General features: G+C 44.7%; 3 protein-coding genes across 8 annotated transcripts in view; 2 read left to right on the forward strand and 1 right to left on the reverse strand.

The window, feature by feature from the left end:
• Positions 1-2,343, forward strand: part of NPTN (neuroplastin) — a 40,702-nt gene extending 38,359 nt beyond the window's left edge. For 2 of the 3 annotated variants that reach the window (XM_086848455.1, XM_086848457.1), the window contains 3 exons: positions 494-515; positions 827-900; positions 1,240-2,343. In XM_086848455.1, coding sequence (XP_086704581.1) covers positions 494-515; positions 827-887 — 83 coding nt within the window. In that variant the 3' untranslated portion in view covers positions 888-900; positions 1,240-2,343. Of the gene's footprint in view, positions 1-493; positions 516-826 lie in introns of all 3 variants that reach the window. The other variant, XM_086848456.1, reaches the window with a different exon arrangement.
• On the reverse strand, positions 1,951-17,120 carry REC114 (REC114 meiotic recombination protein). Of its 2 annotated transcripts, XM_023934288.2 has the most exons (6): positions 16,912-17,120; positions 16,339-16,428; positions 7,545-7,628; positions 4,483-4,665; positions 3,733-3,801; positions 1,951-2,574 (listed from the first exon to the last, which is right to left on the reverse strand). In XM_023934288.2, the coding sequence occupies exons 1-6, from the start codon at positions 17,083-17,085 to the stop codon at positions 2,413-2,415; spliced, it is 762 nt and encodes a 253-aa protein (XP_023790056.1). In that variant the 5' UTR covers positions 17,086-17,120; the 3' UTR covers positions 1,951-2,412. The 2 variants fall into 2 exon arrangements, with proteins under 2 accessions (XP_023790056.1, XP_086704586.1); XM_086848460.1 differs by lacking the exon at positions 7,545-7,628 and having other exon boundaries at positions 2,346-2,574.
• HCN4 (hyperpolarization activated cyclic nucleotide gated potassium channel 4) overlaps positions 17,003-18,959 on the forward strand; it is a 127,775-nt gene continuing 125,818 nt past the window's right edge. Inside the window, exon 1 of one of the 3 annotated variants that reach the window (XM_086848438.1) lies at positions 17,003-17,607. The gene's annotated coding sequence lies outside the window, so the exon portion shown is untranslated. The remainder of the gene's footprint in view (positions 17,608-18,959) is intronic. The other 2 variants (XM_086848440.1, XM_086848439.1) reach the window with 2 other exon arrangements.

Below are 18,959 nucleotides of genomic sequence, written 5' to 3' on the forward strand. Positions count from 1 at the left end.
GAAAATGAGTGTGGGGTATGTACCCTCTGGGGTATATACACCAGGAGTTACCCATCAGTAAGCGATGCAGTGGAAAAATGGCTTAAAAATTTAAATACATATTAAAAAAAAAAAGTCAATGCAAGCAAACATCCAGCAGGATTTTACAACTGAACCGTTGGTTTGTCTCCTCATCTTATTTTTAATGAGATTGAACCACTGGAACTTGGGGACAAGATGAGTCTTGACCGTGTTGCACCAATCTGTCCGCTACAGTTGCAGTCCTTCATGACCAGCATTCCAAGTGTTAACTAAACCCATTGAAGCAACATACCTGCCATTAAACCCGAATCCAGAGCAGTAACTCCATGATCCTTGCACTCCCAACTTGAATGGCCTTTGATGCTGTAGATAGACCAGTTTGCTGCTCGCACTGCGGCCCCCTGCAAACACTGACTGTCTCTCTCTTTCCTTCCCTTGTCTCTCCCTGCGTGCATCGGGATGCTTGCTGCAGATGATGAACCAGCTGGGCCAATGTAAGTGTGTTTTCAGGAAAAAAACCCTCTTTGGGTTAATCTGGGGGGGTTGTGGGAGGTGATAAATCATAGGATTGATATTGCATGTGACATTACAGATGGTGTTGGACCGTCTGGTATGTTTCTTAGCACTGGAGGAAAGAAAAGCAACATCTTGCTAGAAAACAAATGTGCTAAAATATAAAGTTTACAGCAGCGCTGTCTTCAGCCAGTTAAAGGGAGGAAGACAGAAATGCTGTTTAATGAAGTACAAATAATGTCCATTTTCCCTTGTACCCGTGACTGATTCCTGGTCTCATCCCTTTTTGCAGGAAAACCAATTCTACAAACAATCACAAAGACAAAAACTTACGTCAGAGAAACACAAATTAAAAATGCTCATCATGTAAGTATTGCCTGTGCCCGGCCGGGAGCGGGCAGGCCCAGCCCTCCTGCCCAGAGTGCTGGGGGCACGGCAGCAAACTCCTTCCCCGGATTAAAACATTCCCGCTGCGCCTCGGGGAGCGCGGGGGGGACCAAACATTGATTTCCACAAACAGGCGGGTGGTTTAAGGACCTGCTTACTAAAATGTAGACAAAGCTGCCGAGCCCTCCTGATTTCCCCACTGAAAGGTGGAGCTGGGACTGTCGGGAGCCGTGCCCCAGTGGGAGCGCGGGGATTGGAGGCTGCGGCGGCTCACACTGTTCACCATTGACTAGCACCTCTTTCTCGTTTCTTTTTTAGAGCTTTAAGTTTCTGAGAGACTGATGGCAATATGACCTGCTAAATTTAAGGGTTGGAACTCTTGGTTCTAGAACTCCAGTTCTGTCTGATTTCTTTTTTTTTTTCTTTCCTTTCCAAGTGAGCAACAATATGACTGTCTAACGCATGCCTTATTTAGCCTCTCCTGCAAGGATGACCTAGCCAGATGAATTTTAATAATGCTTCCGTGTAGAAGGTGTAAACTCTTTTGGGCTTGATGTGCTGTGAATGTTGCTTTTTTTTTTCCTCCTTTCCTCTCTTTACACGAGCAGTAGCCAGGCGGGTTCACGCATGCGCTGTTTTTTACTTCCTGTAGCTGTTAAATTCGGCACCGCTCAAACCGCACCGCTGCCATCTAGTGAGACTTCTTTTGTAAAGTACAGCAAAACTTAAAGATATATACAGTATATATTTATATTTGGGGGAGGGGAAACCAGAAGTCATTGTGGTTCATTTTGAAGCTGCTGATATTCATTCCTTACTGTATGGCTGGAAGGAGGGGAGTGATTCCGGGCCGGCACATTGGAATTTCCTTAAGGGCTTTAATCGTGGAGCGCGGGGTGTCCTGTTGGGTGTCAGGGCTGGGTGGTGCCAGGGGCTGCTGGTGGTGGTGGGATGCAGTTGGAAACAAAAACAAACTTTCAGTTTATAAATATATATATATGATTGCTTTTTCAGTGATTTTTGGTTTGGTTTTTGTTTTTTTTTTTGGTTTTTTTTTTTTTTTTTTTGTTAACTCATGTAAATTCTCAAATCCTTTTGCACTGATGTGTTCGACATATTCTTGTACATTCAATTCAGGCAAACTTTTATAATTTTCTTTTGGTTTTTCTTTTTTTTTTTTGTTTTTTTTGTTTAAATGATGAAATGTTACAGCATGGTGATATTCTATGCAACTAGTTATTCCTCTTTAGTTTGACACTGTAATTTCTCTTGATTTAAAGATTGTAGAAATAGACCTACCAGGGTTCTCATGATGTGCGTAACTGTAGCTGCATGAACTCGTGTTCTGTGTATTTGTTGAAGTGCAATGATGTATAAAAAGTGGATTCACCTGTTTTTAAAAATAAAACACCGACAAAAACCGCTGTAGGCCTCGTTTTTCAACCTTTAATGGCCGGAGCCGCACGCTCCCCACGGAGTGCCGGGCGTGCCTCACTCCTCGGCGAGCCTGTGCAGTTCCCTCTCCACGTCCTCCACGAAGGCTGGGAAGTGCTGGTCCATGAGGCAGAGGCGGATGAAGGGCCCCAGCTCCCGGGCGCTCCAGGCCGGGTGCGGCAATGCCGGGGGCAGCTCCGGCCGCTGCCGCAGCACCGACTGCCAAGGGAAGGTTGGAAGTGTGGCTGTGAGCTCGTCCGCGACACAGGCGTGCCCCAGCCCTGCGTTTGGTGCTCTTGGAATGCTGTCAGCCAGCTGTGGTTGTGTATGTGAGCTTTTCTCTCATGCCCAGGTGTGATCCCAGAGTAGCTTTTACACAATGTGAAGTGCCCCTGCAGTTATTCCAGCTGGAAATCTACCCTGCTTGGATCTGTTCTGTAATCAGTGTATGCTCTTTATGAGCTGTACATGCTGCCACGTGGATTGTGTAGGGGTAACCAAGTGTGCACTTTTCCAAGCTTTTCATTTAGCCAAATGTCCTTTAGAAACAAAGTATGGGGCTTTTACGTTAAAACATCCTTTTGATCCCCGTTTAATCCCCTCTCCCAGCTTTTTCCCATGGTGGTGGGAGAACTCTGGGCATAGTGGCACTGGGCTTGGAATGAGGTAACCTTTGAGGTTCCAGTCCGAACAAATCTGGGATTCTGGGCTCACCCAGTAACTGCAAAACTACAAAAGAAGGTTAAGGAAGACAGAAACAACAGAGAGTTTCCTGCTCAACTGCTTCTACACTGGCCTGAATTCCCAGTAAATGAGCAACAGTGGACTTCCAGTTATTTACCCAGAATTGCTCCGTGAAGCTGTCCATGGAATATGGGGATCCTTTGCTGTGGGTCAGGGTTGAGAAGGCTCCAGAGAAACCTCAGAGCCCCTGCCAGTGCCTAAAGGGGCTCCCAGAGAGCTGGAGAAGGACTTGGGAGAAGGGCCTGCAGTGACAGGAGAAGGGGGAATGGGTTCCCACTGCCAGAGAGCAGGGTTAGATGGGATATTCTGTCATTCCAGGATTGATACTTTCAGGCTTCAGCGCTGATCTGCACAAGTCATTTCTGCAGAGGCAAACCAGTGCCAGAGCCATTCATTTGGATGTTACCTCTGGGTATTTTTCTGCTCTCAGCCTGTCATTTGTTCCCATTCAAATGGGGTGATTACACCACCAAACACCTTGTTTTGCTGCAGATTCCCTGGCTCTGGATCATTACACAGATCCAGTGTTTTGCTAGTACAGATTATGGTATCCCAATGTTCAGGGAAGGCATTTCCCAGATGGAAAATGGAATGAGACAGCTTATTCTCAGACTGGAGATGTTTGTTTTTTACCTGTGTGAGCTGTGCTACAGATCTTCTTTCTCCAAGGCTTGTGCAGGAGTCTGGGAGAGGCTCATCTGGCTAGAAAATACAGAATGCAAATAAGGGCTTGTTACCAAGCAGAGTGTGGGTATGTGCAGGGGGGGAAGCAGTTCCATTTTTAGCGCTGACGGGAAGGGAATGTGCTCAGCTACCTTCTGCAGTAAAAAGGCATCTTTTTATGGAACCTGCATGCACATCTGCTCCAGTCTTTAAAAATGAAAGACATGACAGTTTTAACTACAGGTCTGTTAGTTCATGGCTAAACTGAAGTTGCAAATGACTTCCTAGGAGTGACTTCAAAGAATGCTGTGTATGGATGCTCTCAAGAGCACAGTGCTGCTGTTCCATGCATCTAAACACCCAAGAGAGCAGAGATTTCAGAATAATCACCCTGGAAAACACTGTCTCTGCCTTTTCCAGTTACCTCAGGACTTTATCTTGGAGAGGGGAAATATTCTGTTCCTCCTAAGATTGCTTTTTTGATGTGCCAGGTTAGGCTCAAATTGTAAGCAGGCAGTCCTAGCAGCTTACTACGGCTGCAGGTAAGCACAGAAAGGAGCCAGGATCCAGGATTCTTTTTTGGCTCTGATCATTTTTTACCCTGTACTACTCATTTCCCAACTCCTATTTTAAGCAGACAGTCCCAGAGCCGTGAGAAACTCGCCATGCCCAGCTCTGCCAGCCAGAGGTGATGGGTTTTGGGGGTGTGTGGTCACTTACTGCATGCTCAGTGTCCATGCCCTGGGTGTCCTGGCTGGTGCCGTGGCAGAGCTGCTGGCTCTGTTCCTCAGCCCCCTGCACCGGGATGTACTCGCTGAGTTTCTGGACACAGCTGCAGCAGTGCTCCTGCACCTCCTCCTTGGAGCTCCCTCCGAACTGCACACGGAACATGCGGCACTCGTTCTGCTCACAACCACAGGGAAATCAAATTAACCTGGAATCCCCTCTAACTACTTGGGCTAAATCCTTATTTGCTGGAGTTGGGAAAAAGGCAATAGATTTGTGGGTCTCTGCACCGATTTAAAAACAAATAAACAGGTTTTCTTTGCTGTATCTTCTTTATTCCCAGCAGCTTAACCAGAAGGCTGTGATTGCAGACTTGAAAATCAGATAAAAATACGCAAAAAAAGGGTAAGTGATGCAGGGCCACCTGTCAGTAATTCGATGTTTAGCCAAGTGGACAAGCCTTGCCAGGACTCAGCTTTTACACACAGCAGGAAAATTAAGTTTTATTGTTGCTGCAGGTGTCCTTACAGTATCCTGTAAGGGTGTGCCAGCTCTGCACAGTTAGTTGTGACAAAAAATGACACAACAGTAAGCAGAAGTTAACTCTGGATCTGAACTATAAATTCAGGGCATGACAATCCTAATGTTCCAGTTAGGATTCATGTTCCTGATGCATCCAAGTCAATCCTACCTGTGTGTATCTAAACCAACACGTTCAGTTTGGCTCTCACCTAAATGCTCCTTGAACAGAAACCAACACGTTGAATGAGAGTGCAGGAAATTCAAATGCATTACTTCAAAGAGTGAAATGATACTAAAAATTACTGAAAACTCACAGATAGCTCTGACCCTCCCCAGAGTAGGTTGTCAGGCTGTGTGCCGTAATAGGTAGTTTTAGTAAATGCCCCAGGTTCAGCAAACTGCCCTGAAATGGGGATGGCAATCTATGGTGGGTGATAAGCTTGGCCTAAGCACTTTGAGCTGATGTAAGGTGGGTGCATATTCAATGTTTAGAGAGCTAATTAATGGAACTTTCTGTTTGATCTTGAAATTCCAAATTTAAAGAACTCCAAGTACTAGAAAAGCAGCAAATTCTCCTTGGCCCAGCCTGGCTTATTTAGGTCTTCATCTTCGTGAGGTTCCAATGTCAAAACCCATTTTCAATGCCCATTTTAATTCCACACTGCTGGGCTGCTGGAGCACGAGTGCAAGGACACCTCTCACTTTAAAGTTCCTGTCTCAGAGATGAGGCAGCTCTTCCTGACAGCCCCTGTGTTTACATGCCTGCTGCTTGAAGAAGTCTGACTCACATAAAGAGATTTTTAGGGCAGGGCAAGCACAAAAGCCTGCCTCTGTGCTTTTTAAAGGGGAAAATGTCAAACTAATGTGAAGCATTGCACTCATTTGCCAGTGCCTGTTGGATTTGCCCTCATTACTATTAATTAAGGAACTGGGGCAGCCTCACAGACCCAGGCACTGAGCTGTGGGGTGCCACACAGCTAGGTGAGTTCTGATTTCAGAGACAGAAAAGGAACTTAGTGGAGTTTCTCTAGGACACTTTCAAAGAGCGCTTGCTTGTTTAGATCCCCAAGTCAATTTTGAGGCTGAGCTATTTGGACTCCTGTGAGTTTCTCACAAGGACTGTTAAAGACTTGAGTTTGCAGTTCATAAACAACAGCAGGCTTTGAAAATTAAACATTGTTCCTCTGTGGAAAGAGAGCTGTGGTATGTCAAGGTCTATGGCATAAACAGGACTGGGCAGTCACACCTGAACCACACAAGAGCTCAAGTGCTAAAGAACCCTGAGGTCATGGAATCATTAAATTTGCACCTCTTCCATGCTGGGGTGGGGGGCTGAGCTCAAGGAAGACAGTATGAAGGGAAATAATTTATTGTAAACTTATGAAGAACGTTCACCTTGCTCCTGTTCATAGTTTTGAAACTCATTCTGCTGGCGAAGAGCCCACAGTGCCCTTTTGAAGCCATATTTGGAGTGATCAGTAAGTTCCACTGTAAATACAGTAGTAATGACTTATAAAAAACAAGGAGTACAAGAGAAACCAGAAATTTATCATAAAGATCAGCACAGAAGCTGCATCCTGTTAGGATAGAAAGCAGAGAAGCTGTGTGGTAGAACCACTGCAGTGCCACTAAATCCAGCTGAAGTTGTGTGGATTTATGGTAAGTAAACACTGAGATGCACAGAATTAATTTCAGGCTGTTAATATTCCTCCTTTCCCGAACTGCCCCTCAGAGCTTTGCTGCAGCCTCGCAGTGAGGGTGATGTTGGTTTTGTCTGGCTGGTGAGGAGCAGCAGAATCCCTTAATGCTGGCTCTGGTAGCTGGGAAGGAACAACCTGCTGGTTCATCAGAACTAATTCCTGCCCCAGCTGTCTTCAGGCTTTCTAACAAGCTGAGAGAAAGCAGAGTGCAGAGGTGTTGTGGTTTCAGGCATAACCCATGAATTTAAAACACTAAGATACATAAGAGTATCAGAGTTCATCTAAGAAAAAAAAAAACCCTAAGATTTTTACACGAACTGGTAAGAAGAAAGTGCAGTTTGATTATTTAAAGGCAAACCAACCGCTTTTCATTGGGAGAGCTGAGTGGGAGACCAGAAACCCATGTCCATTTTGTTTCCTTGAGTACCAAATACCTTAACCACCAGCCTGCTGCCACTGTGCCAGGAGCCACAAAATGGCTCACTAATTGCTTGGTTAGAGAATTTGTTTGCTGAAGTGCAGTCTGACTCAGAGGTATCTTGGAAGAGATTTGCTTCAACTTTTTGTTAGCCGTGGCAGAGAGCTTGTGAAAAACCAGACTGGCTGTTTAAGCAGCTCACTCTTGGACAGTGGTCTAAAAACTGAATATTAGCAGTTAAAAAAGATACCGAGATTATTCAATCCACTCTTGTTTAGTATTTAGAGTAAAAAAACCTAAAAAATTTGAATTATCTAATAGCTAGTTAACACCTTCTTGTTTAATTTAGCCAAAATTGAGATATTTTCTCCATATCTGTGTTACATATTAGGATTGTTCCAAGCAGCTCAGCTCACCTTGGCCTGTGCCTGGAGCAGCAGGCACTCTGCTCTCCTCACTATCTTCAGCCACTTGTGGGAATCAATCAGGGAAAAGCCTTCCTGAAATAAATAAAGCACAAACCAGTGGCACAGCAAACAGCAGCACCCAGGAGCACATGTTTAAGTTCTGTCATGCAATTAAAGCCCTAATGAAGATCAGTCATGCAGTTGTGCAGGTTTTGGAGCTGTCTAACAGCTGCCACTGTGGAATTTTTTTACCACTGCAGGGATTAAATCGAGGAACACTGTGCCAAGGTATGTTCTCATTTCCATACCCCTCTACATTATATTTGTGCATGCTCTGAAAGCTCCTGAAAACCAGAATAAAGCAGCTGTAGTTGGAGCTTTGAGTGCTGAAGTTGCCCGGGAGGGCAGCAGAGGGCAGGCGAATCCGGGGAATGGCACGGCCCCGTTTTATCCAAGGCCGGGAGGCCTTGGCTCCAGGTGGCACTCGGGGAACCGAGCAGCAGCTTCGTTAATTGGATAAAGATGTTTTTATACTCCAGTTGCATCACTGTCAGTCCCTTCAAACTTGACAGACCGCTCAGCCTCATGTAAAAACACCCCAGGAAGGAGAAAAACAACTGCAAGGCAACGGACTGCATCTCCCAAGGCACTCTGAGCCATTATTTAGCGAAGTCCAGGGGAAAATCCCCAACCATTAATCAGTGTTAGGGCAGGGAGGAAATCAGGCACCTGTTTTAGCCAAACTCACAATCCTTTCAGTTACCAAGGGCTTGAGCCCAGGCTGCTTTCAAGGGGTCCTAAGGGTCAAACTTCACAAGTCATGTCCATCCTGAAGGGCCAGCGGTGTTTGCCACAGTCACCATCCATCCCAGGTGGGTCCAGGCTGGAAAACCATCTGCCATTCTATTTTGGAACAGGAATCACCTCAGTGACTCTGCTCCTTTACTGTGCTGGCACTGGCTTTATGGTCTCATGCAGCAACTGCACGTAGATTTTGAGCTGCATTTTTAACTTTACAGAGGAATCTCTCAGAAGCTGTGAAGAGTTGAACCAAAGGCAGACTGGATGGCAGACATCTGCTGTGACAGACTCCAGAATGTCAACCAGCAGGGAAGTACCGTTCCCAAAAGATCTGCTGTCAGAGGGAGAAAAGAATTTCCCTGTGTGCTGTTAGAGCAGGTAAGAGGGCCAGTCCCTTGCAGTGTCTCTGCTCTGAACACACCAGAAGTGCCCTGAGGCAGGATGTGCTAAGCAGAAAAGGCCTAAAGGTCAAAACAACAGGGAGAGATCACTTGGTCAGCAATGGGGAAAGGTTGAACCAAGCCCCAATATGCTGCCAGTGAAGCAGTTCTAAGCCATTCCTTCACTAGGCCACTTTAATTTGTGACCACTTGTGCTTGTCCTGTTCATTTCAAGTAGTTTATGTTTTGGAGACACACCAACTGTTTATTTAAATATAGCTATTCCCATATTCAGTCTGCTTTTACGGTGTTTTTCCTTTCACTGGAGATGAAGGTTGAACAAATGTTGTCTACTTAAAATAGTAACTGTTTTCAAAGAAATTATAAAAGGCAGTCACTGTTTAACTTTCCTACCAACTATTTTATTGATGTTTCCCAGGTTCTTTTATATGTCCTGTTTCTGAGGTAAAACAAGCAGGAAAAAACAGCATTCAGAATTTTTATTTGATTACCCAGCTCCAACCCCAAAATTCCATTTAACTGAAATTTAAGTTTAACCACTTTATTTTTTAAATCTTTGTCTCTGTATTCACAGCCTGGTTTGGTTTGGGAGGAGCCTTAAAGCTCATCCAGTGGCACCCCTGCCATGGGCAAGGACACCTCCCACTGTCCCAGGGTGCTCCAAGCCCCATCCAGCCTGGGGCAGTGCATATGAAGCCAGGTGAGCGAATTCAGATCAACAGGAGGGAATAGCACAATAAACGTGTCCCTTGAGCCACGCTGGAAGCCAGGAGGGTCTCTGCCAACAGCCAGCAGCGGGGTGGGGGGCAGGGCCTGGCAAGTGCAAGGCAGCATTTTGGGATTAGAGTCCATTGTGCCTTTCCACAGGTGATGGATTGGCTCGCGCGTGCTCTGGACGTGGGCGATGACACGGAAAAAAGCAGCGTTCCCTCGGGAGTGGTGCTGCCACCACGCTGCCAGAGTAGGGAACACAGCAGCTGGTCCCTGCTCCCTTGAGCAGGAGCCGCTTCAGTCAACCAGGCGGGGGCAAAGCCAGATGGCAGTGTAAAATTAATCGGAATATCCCCAAAATGCAGCCTAGAACAGGGCAGGGGCACAGGAGCCCAAATGTTCACCACGTGAAGAGAGAAATGGCAGCACTTTATTAAGCTGGGTCATCAGTCAGGCACATAGCCCTGTTGTTGTCCACGACTACTTGTAACAGAAGTGGGGTAAAGGAAAACTCTTTCCTACATCTGTGATCAAAATCTAAGTTTCTCAGAGGGAGGACTGGGTGGAATTAAGCTGAAGGAGAAAACAAAGCAAGATGTTTCCCAAATGTTTTGGAAGTAGGCAAGATGTGACCACAGCTGCCATGAGGCAGGAGCCAGAAATACTGATCCAGCCTCAGAGCCATCGAGTCCAGCACAGACTGGGAAATACTTTTGTTCTGACTTCACATTTCAGCATTCAGAAACCTGCTGTGTAATGAGGGCTGTGAGCTGTGCTGGAAGGTATTGTGTGTGATTTATGAATATTTTTTATTGTAGCATTTAGAAACCCCACGGTGCTAAACAATGCAGGAATAGATTATCTATGTTTTGTTAGACTGCAACCCTAGCTGAACAGAAGATGACTCTGTATCTAAGAAATGTTATTTGTGTAGCATTTCAGCTATGCTGGCTTGCATCAGTTAGTCTGGATGCACTCATACACAAGCCAGATGTTTTCAAACAAAACTATGTGTAAACAATAGCTTAGGAGGAAAAGCTTTTTTGCTTGGTCACAAACACGACCCAGTCTGCCCTTAAATCACAAGCAGTATTAAAAAAGACAAATGAAACCCCAGAATGCCATAGAGAGACATTCTCCAGTCTGGGCTGCCTCTTCTAGCAGGCCCATGAAATGCAAATACACCAGTTTGTTCTCCAAGTTCACAGCTCCAAGGAATGTATGCATTGTATCACGTCATGGATTAAGGACTCTGGGAAGGTGCAGGAAAGAACAAGGTCAGTTTGAGATGAAGGGAGTTTTATTGTGTGAATTAAAAGTGTACAGCTGCCAGGGTGGTGCTGCTATAGGCCTCAGACAACATCCTGCTCACACCATTGCGACAGCACCCTGGGACACAATTCCCTAGAAAACAGAGCAGTCTGCTTCCAAAGTTTCCAGGCAGGCACCTGAGACAGCTCCTTAACCCTTGCCTTTCCCAAGGTCAGGTACCACTACATGAGGGGGGAGCACCAGAGGAATGGAAATGTTATTTCCAGATGAACCCACAGCATGGTTCTGATCAAAAGAGAACGGAGGCGGTGGAGTTGCAAGGACTGCTATGAACCATTCCCTCACGAGACAGGAAAAATAAAGATGTGTGAGCAAACAGGCAGAAAAAGCTTGTGAATGATGTTCAAGAATCAGATAGAATGTTAAAGAACAGGCAAAACTGGGATGCATTCAGAAAACTGGAGAAGGTGTTTACAGGTAAGTGGTGACACTATAATGAGGATTTTGTTATTAATAGGTTGTTATAATAACAATTATAATAAAATTATAATAAATATATATTCTATTTTATAATAAAAAAGCTGGACAAGCTTGAAACATGGCATAGATTCTAAATCAAATGCTTGCATAAATCTGAAAAATAGCAATTTTTAATTCCTTGCCTTCCCAAAAGAGAATGTGAGTTACCATTTTACAGTTTTTTCCTAGAATAAACAATTTTCTATTTAAAAAGTAAAAATTCTTAATTGATGACTGTAGAATAAAGTTGTGAAAATTAAACTTCTAACATAATTTCACTCCAGTCTTCATTACTACCTTATAACACACCTGGAAGCAGACATTTTTTTATCTATTTCCAGCATCTAAGTAAGGCCAAATACATCAGGTTTGATTTCTGCAGTACGAGCTGTCTTGAAAATTAGAAGAGCCAAAAAAATCCCCCCAAACAAGACAACCTGTAGAGTGAGGGAAGCACAAAGCTGTCCCTGCATGCATTTCCAACCCTGCCAATCGAGGCAGACAAACAGGAGTAAGGAACAAAAGGATGTTAAGCTTTGCAGGATTCTTTGTTCCCCCCTCAAATGTTTCTCTTAAGCTGTTTGATTGTGGCAGAGAACTCGTTAGGCAGAGTGCTCTGTGTGCACACAGAAGCTGAAGGAGGGAGGAAACCCAGGACACAGAGCCACCCCTGAGGGGACTCGAAGGCAGAGAATGGCTTTGGCCAAAGTGCAAACGCTGCCTGCAGGAGCAGGGTTCACACCACAGCCACTGACAGCCCTTACCCCAGCACAAACCTTGATGCTTCACAGCGACAACCTGAATTGTTTTGGGTTTTTTTCCCAGTGACATCTGTCTAGGGACACAGAGAGGGGATCTGGATGCTAAAGCTTTTCAGGGTGTCCCATTAATGTATTCTTTCATTCCCAATATAAAATATGTACTTCCCCAGATTGATCATAATCTCCAAAAAAAAAAAAAAAAAAATTCTGAGAGCTGGGTTTAGGAGAACTGGGGCAGGAGAAAAGGAAAGAGCAGAAGCCCTTGACATGAAACTGAAATGGGAAAGCTGATGCAGAAGGATACTCTCAGCTCATCCAAAACAATCACATCAACATGTTGAAATAAACAAACTGAAATTGAGATTTTTGAACTACGGTTGTGGTACTAAATAAGCCAACAAAACTTAAATCAAAGAAGAACCTTCTGTGGCTTTGCGGTGTTCTGCCTCTCGCTGCCCAGGTTTCTCTCAGGAGCCCTCATTTATTGCACAGGGACCATCTCTGCCCAGGGCACTGTGGTGAATCTCATCTGCAAAATTTGGTGCCTGAGTTTCAGGCACTGCAAAGAGAGCATCAGGAACATGAGGATGCCTGCTGAATGCTTGCCTAATTAATGAGTTAGAATCCACTGTACCCTAAGCACTGGTAGCTTATTAGAAGTCATGAGGGGACCAGGAGGGCACTAAGGACATTTAGCCTACTCTTCAAAAGATCGGGTCACAAATCAATTACTCCGGATTTATTTTATCCTATTAACTAAGTCCTCTTCACAATTTCAATTTGATTAACTTGTAGGATATTATGAATTCTAGCACCAGAAATAATTGCACTGAATAAAACACCAAAATAAAATTTCCAAGATGTGCTGATACAGAGGGGAAAGGAAATAAGAGTTGTGGTAAATAGAACATAATGTATCTTGAGCATGGCCAGAAATTACCAGAGAAGCTGTTGAGATATTCCTGTAAAATTCCACTGACTACAGTATATAAGAATGAGGTTTTCCTACCATCAAATATCCAGTCTGTTAGGCAACACTGCAGCAAAAACAGGTCCTAAAAATGCATTATGTAATTTAATTCCAAATGAAGAATTTGGTTTAAAAAAGAATAAAACAAAACAAAACAAATCAAAGCACCCTTTAATTTGCATTACGCATCAGGGATTTTTATGTTCCATGCTCTGAAGTTCCATTTACCCTCCTCTTCATTCCATTACACAAGGAATAGATGGTATTTTGAAAGGAAAACAGTTGTTTCTGTATTTATTAAAAAATCAGTTGTCAGGATATGTGAGTATTTTATTGCTATTTTATAAATATTGTTCTTAGAAACAGATCATAAAAGAGCCAGTGGGCTCTAAGGAAAAGGTTTCTTAACTTTCCTACTTAAATAAAATTAAAAGGACTAAGAGAATACGTAAGTACACCCATCATAGAGAAAATATTTTGATAGCAATCAGAAACACTTGAATATTGTTCCTACTATGGATATTAATCCAGCCATCAGGAAAACAGAAATTTCTTATTTTTTTCCCAACTCTTTCAGTTCTGTGGAAATGTTGTTCATAGGTGACAATCAGAAACAATTCCTTTTATTATTCATCAGTGACAATTTTACAAAAATACAAATTCTGCACGTTGAGAAGGCGATGTGGCCCTGTGACACAGATCTTGTGCCTCACCCTGTTCCTGTGCAGAGCTACAAAGCTACAATAATTGTTATCCAGTTCCCTCAAACCCGGGAGCACGGAGCACATCAAAAGGGCTGAAAAGTAGGGATTAAGAGATAGATCAAAAGACAAGACATCAACAATTTAAAGGATGCAGTTCCAACACGGCACAAAGCAGCTGTGTGAGTACATCAGAGGGGATTTCAATGCTAGTAAGGCAGCACACAGGTGTGACACAGCCCAGCCCAGGCCAGCAAGAGGAAATGAGAGCACAAGTAAAAGCATGGCAGCAGCTGCAGCATTCCATCAAAGCTGATCTGTTCCCTCTGGAGCAGAAGCTGTGCATTATCCCCTCTGACAGAACGTCCAGGATAATGGACCCCCAGTGAGTGGATTTGGTGTGTGACAGCCTCCAAGCACGGTCTGTACTTAGTCGTGCAAAGCCTGGTTAAATATTGTGACAGGTTTGTGACAGCACTGACAGCTGCAACTGGAGGGAGACAGAACCACTGAGATTAACCATTTCTAATGATTTCTGCAGCCTGGGCAGCACTGCAAGTTGGTTTGTTGTCACGTGGCATCCCAGGAAGGAGTTTGCAAAGTGTCCCATCCCTGGAAGTGCTCAACAACAGGTTGGATGGAGCTGTGAGCAGCCTGGGACAGTGGAAGTGTCCCTGCCCATGGCAGGGGCTGGCACTGGATGGGATGGGAGGTCCCTCCCAGCCCAAACCACCCTGGGATTCTATGAAAACGAGCACCCTGGGTATTTGGTGGGGTTTTCAGCCACTCAGGTACGTTTAAGAGGACAAGTGGGAGGGCTGCAGCTGGTCCAATCTCACAAACACACAACCCCAGTATGAACCAGTGCCTCTCCCACCAGTTCAGTCCTGCATGCACAGAACACCCCTGTGCCACCAGCCCAAACACCCCTACTCAAAGAGCTGCACCAATCAACAGCCCGTAAAACCAACTCGATAGAACCTTTCTTTAACAACTCTCTAAATGTCAGAGTTCCAACTTTAAGGTTGGTGTAGAAGTATTGCCAAAATAAATGTTTGAATAAAACCAGAACTTTTTCTTCTGAACTCTCAGTACTGTATTTTGGTCACATCTACCAAGCATGTCTGTTCCACCTCTCCTGCACTATGTGATAGTTCCTGCAGTATCTCAGTGTCTCTTAGAAGCTGGAACAGTCCTGATGGATCCCAGAAATTCCTCATCTGGCATTTCATGCAAAGCAGCTGCCTGAAAGCTTCACTAGCCACTAAACACAAGAGCTGCAAGGAAAGTGCTTTTCCCAGCCAAGTTTTCAGAAGCTTTTCTGATCCCTCACCCTTTCTGACAGCGCACTTTTATCTGCCCTGTTACTTGCCAGCTTCAGCCTTTGCCAGACAAGCCTTTGAAGGGCTGCAGCTTTGGGTTGTGCCTTTTTTGCACTTTGGTTAGTGATTAGAAGTTGCTGTTAGCTTTTATATGGTTATTTCAAGGACTTTTAGAGTGATGTCAGTTACTGGTCACTAACAGGGACAGCCACTGGGAATAGGAACATCCTGCATGGAGTTATCCCAAGCAGAATGTGCTAAGGGATGGCAGCAAGTCTCATTTCCATCCCCATTTTCAAAACTTCTTTCCTTTCTCTTACTCAACACAACTGCCAAAACCTTTCCAGGGTCCCTTTTTACCTTGTCCTCACTGGATGAAGTGAGGGCCATCCACAGTAACAGCTCCCTGTTAGCTCATGCATTAACTATTCAATGTTCCTAACACACAGGCCAAAAACTTCAAGGGTATCCATGGTTCTCCCCTAAACTTTAATTTCTGCAAGTTTAAGACCCTTTAAGAGGCACAGTAAAAACTAATTTATAAGCTTACATATATTCCAAGGTGCAACATGGTCTCTTATACATTCTATTAAAAAAGCTTTGTTATCTTTATACTGCAGCATCTTCCACTGGTTTGTAATACCTTTCTAACATATTTATCAGCCAGTTCCTACTCATTATCACCACTGAGTACTGGTGATGTGCACTGAACACACTTAATTCCATCCTCCAGCAAGGTCTTCTATGTCAAGAGCATCAAACCCACTCCTCCTACACACAATTTTCCTTTTGCTGTCATTATGACATTTAGCTTACTAACTGGTTATGTTTAAGCAAGTGCAGGCTACAGGAAAACCAGCTGACACAAGTTTGCATTTTGTCTCCAATGATCTTATGCTGTTTGTTACATCTCATCATCCGACACAGAAAACACAAACCCTTTGATAAACCACATTGTCAAACCAAAATACTAGCAGGTCATTGGCAAATGATGTAACAAATTATAGTTTTACCTATTTCTAAACAGAGCATTTTTCTGTTTTCTTAGTCAGAAGAATCATGAAAAAAAACCCCAAACATCTTTCAACATCAGCAACACTTAGCATTACCTCTTCACTTAGATTTTTAGAACCACAGAAGAAATGTTGATCCTCAGCAGGAAATAATGTATTTAGTACTGTTCTGATAAATGTGAAGGGAAAGGAGAACATGAGAATAACCATCAGCAAAACAAGATTGACAGTTCCTACTCAGTGGGAAAGAAAATGAAGCTGAGAAAAGAAACAAAGTTAATACTGATGGTAAATGATGTATGAGGAATGTTCTTTATACGTGACAAACTTACCAGCACTGTTCGCTCTTGGGAAATAAAGAAATGGCCAGACTCCACAATGGTAAGGACAAGAGGGCCTGATTCTTCATTTGATTCAAACACCTTTAAAAAGACAGACAAAGGAAAATCCGGCCATTCAAGCACAGAATCTACAAGTCCCATTTCTAGTGCCAAATAAAAGGTCTCAAAGGTCGCTGTTAGAAGCCAGGTGTGTAATTCACATCTCACTAATGCAACTTGCCCTCCACACCCACAGACAAGAGGCACATCAAATTATTTTTTTCACTAATTATGCCCGCATATACAGACTTAATACATACTTAGAACAACCCTCTGGATTCTTCCACCTTGGTTTCTAGATTTTAGTACCACAGGTTACTGCTCGATATAGGAATAAAACAAAGTGGACCACTAACACTCTAATGTGTTGTCATTAATAATTCAGGAAGCAAAATCTCTCCCAATTCCTGCTCTAGCTCTGGACTCGCAAAAAGGCACCTGAAAGACCTCATTTTATCCGTGTTTGCCTCACAGCAGAGCCAGTTACCCCACACCACTCCGCCATCCTCCCCGCGCCGCCGGCACCTTCCAAGAGGTGTTTTGCCCCTCATCGTCACCGTCCTTCGGGGGGAGGAAGCGACCGTAGCGCTTCAAGGGCCACACTGTGGCGCCGCCCAGGAGGGAGGTGTCGCCGGCGCTGCCCGGCGCCGAAGCCAGCCCAGGCTCGGAGCCACAGCCGCCGCCAGCCGCCTCAGCCATGCCGCTCTGAGAGCTCTGAGGGGCGGCTGCGGCCAGCGCACGGGAGCTGGGCGGGAAGCAGGAGCCAATAGGAAGGCGGAGAGAGCGAGTGGCGGGAATTGTTCGCCAATCAGCACGAGGGGGGGGTTCGCACCGCATCCTCTGTGGCGACTCGTCCTTATGAAGTGCTGTCGCCTATTTCGCCTCAGGGGTGCCGCGCACAGCTCCTGGCTCTCTCCCTTTCTTCCCCTTACTTTTTCTCTTCCCCTTACTTTTTCTCTTCTTCCTCGCCCGCTCCGAGGGTAGCGTGGCTATAGCCTCTCCCTTCTCCAAAGGGGCCCCCGGCCGTGCCGATGTGGCGGGTCCGCCCGGCGGAGCTGAGGGGAGAGAGGAGCGCGGACACCGTGGCCGCCATTTTGTGAGGGAGCGCGGTGGGAGCTGCGCAGCAAGGAGGAGGACGACGAGGATGTGAAGCTCTCGCTGTCTGTCGCCGCCCCTGTGACATGCCCGTGGAACCCGGCCAAGATGCCAGTATGTCCTCAGGTAGAACGCGGCAAGCCCCTGTAAAAACGGTGTCCTACACTCTTCTGTTCCCTTTCCATTTCTTGGTTGCCTTCAATTCCTAGAGTTACAACAGGGATTTTTGTGGTACCTGACTCGGGGTCTGTCGAAGAAACTGTTTTCAATGTATGTGATGGTTTTAACCAGCGTGGGCAAACAGCTGGATTAATAAATCAAAATTGCACTCTCTTCCCCATTCTAGCTATTAGATGCTCGTACAATGATGTAATGCTACACTTTATCCCTGGACAAGGAGTGATGGTGACATGACTGCACTTTGATATTCCATTTATAGTACATACCTTGGCCCATTAACAATAAAAATGTGCACGAGCTGGTCATTGGGGTGGCAGGAGGAGCCAGGTACCATTCAGGACTGCCCCATATGGGCTCATGGATGCCCATCACCACGAGTTTTACCATCCCCTGATGGTTAAACCCATCACCATGAGGGCACCATCCCAGTTCCTTTAATCCCAGTGCTGTGCATTGCCCACCACAATACAATACATCTGACCAAGAAGAAACTTGGCTAAATAGTCAAATTAAGCAGAAAAAATATGCCATTTTCTTTTCTGCTTTTCTTTACCTGTAATGCTTTGTATTCATGATGTTGTGTTGGCTGATAAAAATAAAATGACTACTGTCTCATCTGAAGTAAAACCTTCAGGGATGAGGTTAACCTATTAAGCTGTGATGGTTTAATCTGCATGGTTTAATCTAGATGGTTTAATTAGAAAATATTAGATTGACATTTATGTCCTGTGGCCCTAGTGTTTTTCATCCGATGTTGCACTCGAGAGCTGGTTGAGCATCCAAGGAACTATTTCCAAAATAAACAATTTTAGAGTGTTTCCAAAAGGGAGGTGTTTATCTAAGCATTTTGCAGATAGGGAAAGGCAGGCAGAAAGGCATTAAATGACTTGACAAGGTCATCCAGAGACATCAGTAATGAAACAGGGAATACAGCGTGGGCTTCCCAGCTGCCAGTTGCCTTCTCTAATCACTGCTTCCCCACGAGGCTTTCTCAAAGTGTGCTTGTCAAACATTCAGAATTTGCCAGTAGATTTGGAACTTTGTTGGAATCTATAGAAGAAGCTGAACATTTTTTTTGCCAGAGAAAAATGTTACGAGCACATATAGGTAAAATATTTTCCTCTATTTCAGCTGGAAACTGCAGCATTTATTTTCTGTGGAAAAAGTTTCCAGTGTCTATTTTCCAAGAGTGATTTCTGGCTTCTGCATGAACAAAACAAAAGCTTAATACTTTACTAAAGCAAAAATTTCAGAGTGTGGGTCTGAGAGAGGCAGATGGAAACCAAGAGCATCAGATA

Source organism: Cyanistes caeruleus, chromosome 13 (assembly GCF_971803275.1).
Source record: "Cyanistes caeruleus chromosome 13, bCyaCae1.hap1.1, whole genome shotgun sequence".
Lineage (NCBI taxonomy): Eukaryota > Metazoa > Chordata > Aves > Passeriformes > Paridae > Cyanistes > Cyanistes caeruleus.

What these genes read in the sequence shown, in the direction of transcription:
- REC114 (XM_023934288.2), bottom strand. Translation starts at nt 17,085, where the DNA reads ATGGCTGAGGCGGCTGGCGGCGGCTGTGGCTCCGAGCCTGGGCTGGCT. An exon ending in GGCAAAACACCTCTTGGAAG is followed by an intron (nt 16,429 to 16,911) that starts GTGCCGGCGGCG and finishes GTCTTTTTAAAG; the next exon opens with GTGTTTGAATCAAATGAAGA. An exon ending in CCCAAGAGCGAACAGTGCTG is followed by an intron (nt 7,629 to 16,338) that starts GTAAGTTTGTCA and finishes TATTTATTTCAG; the next exon opens with GAAGGCTTTTCCCTGATTGA.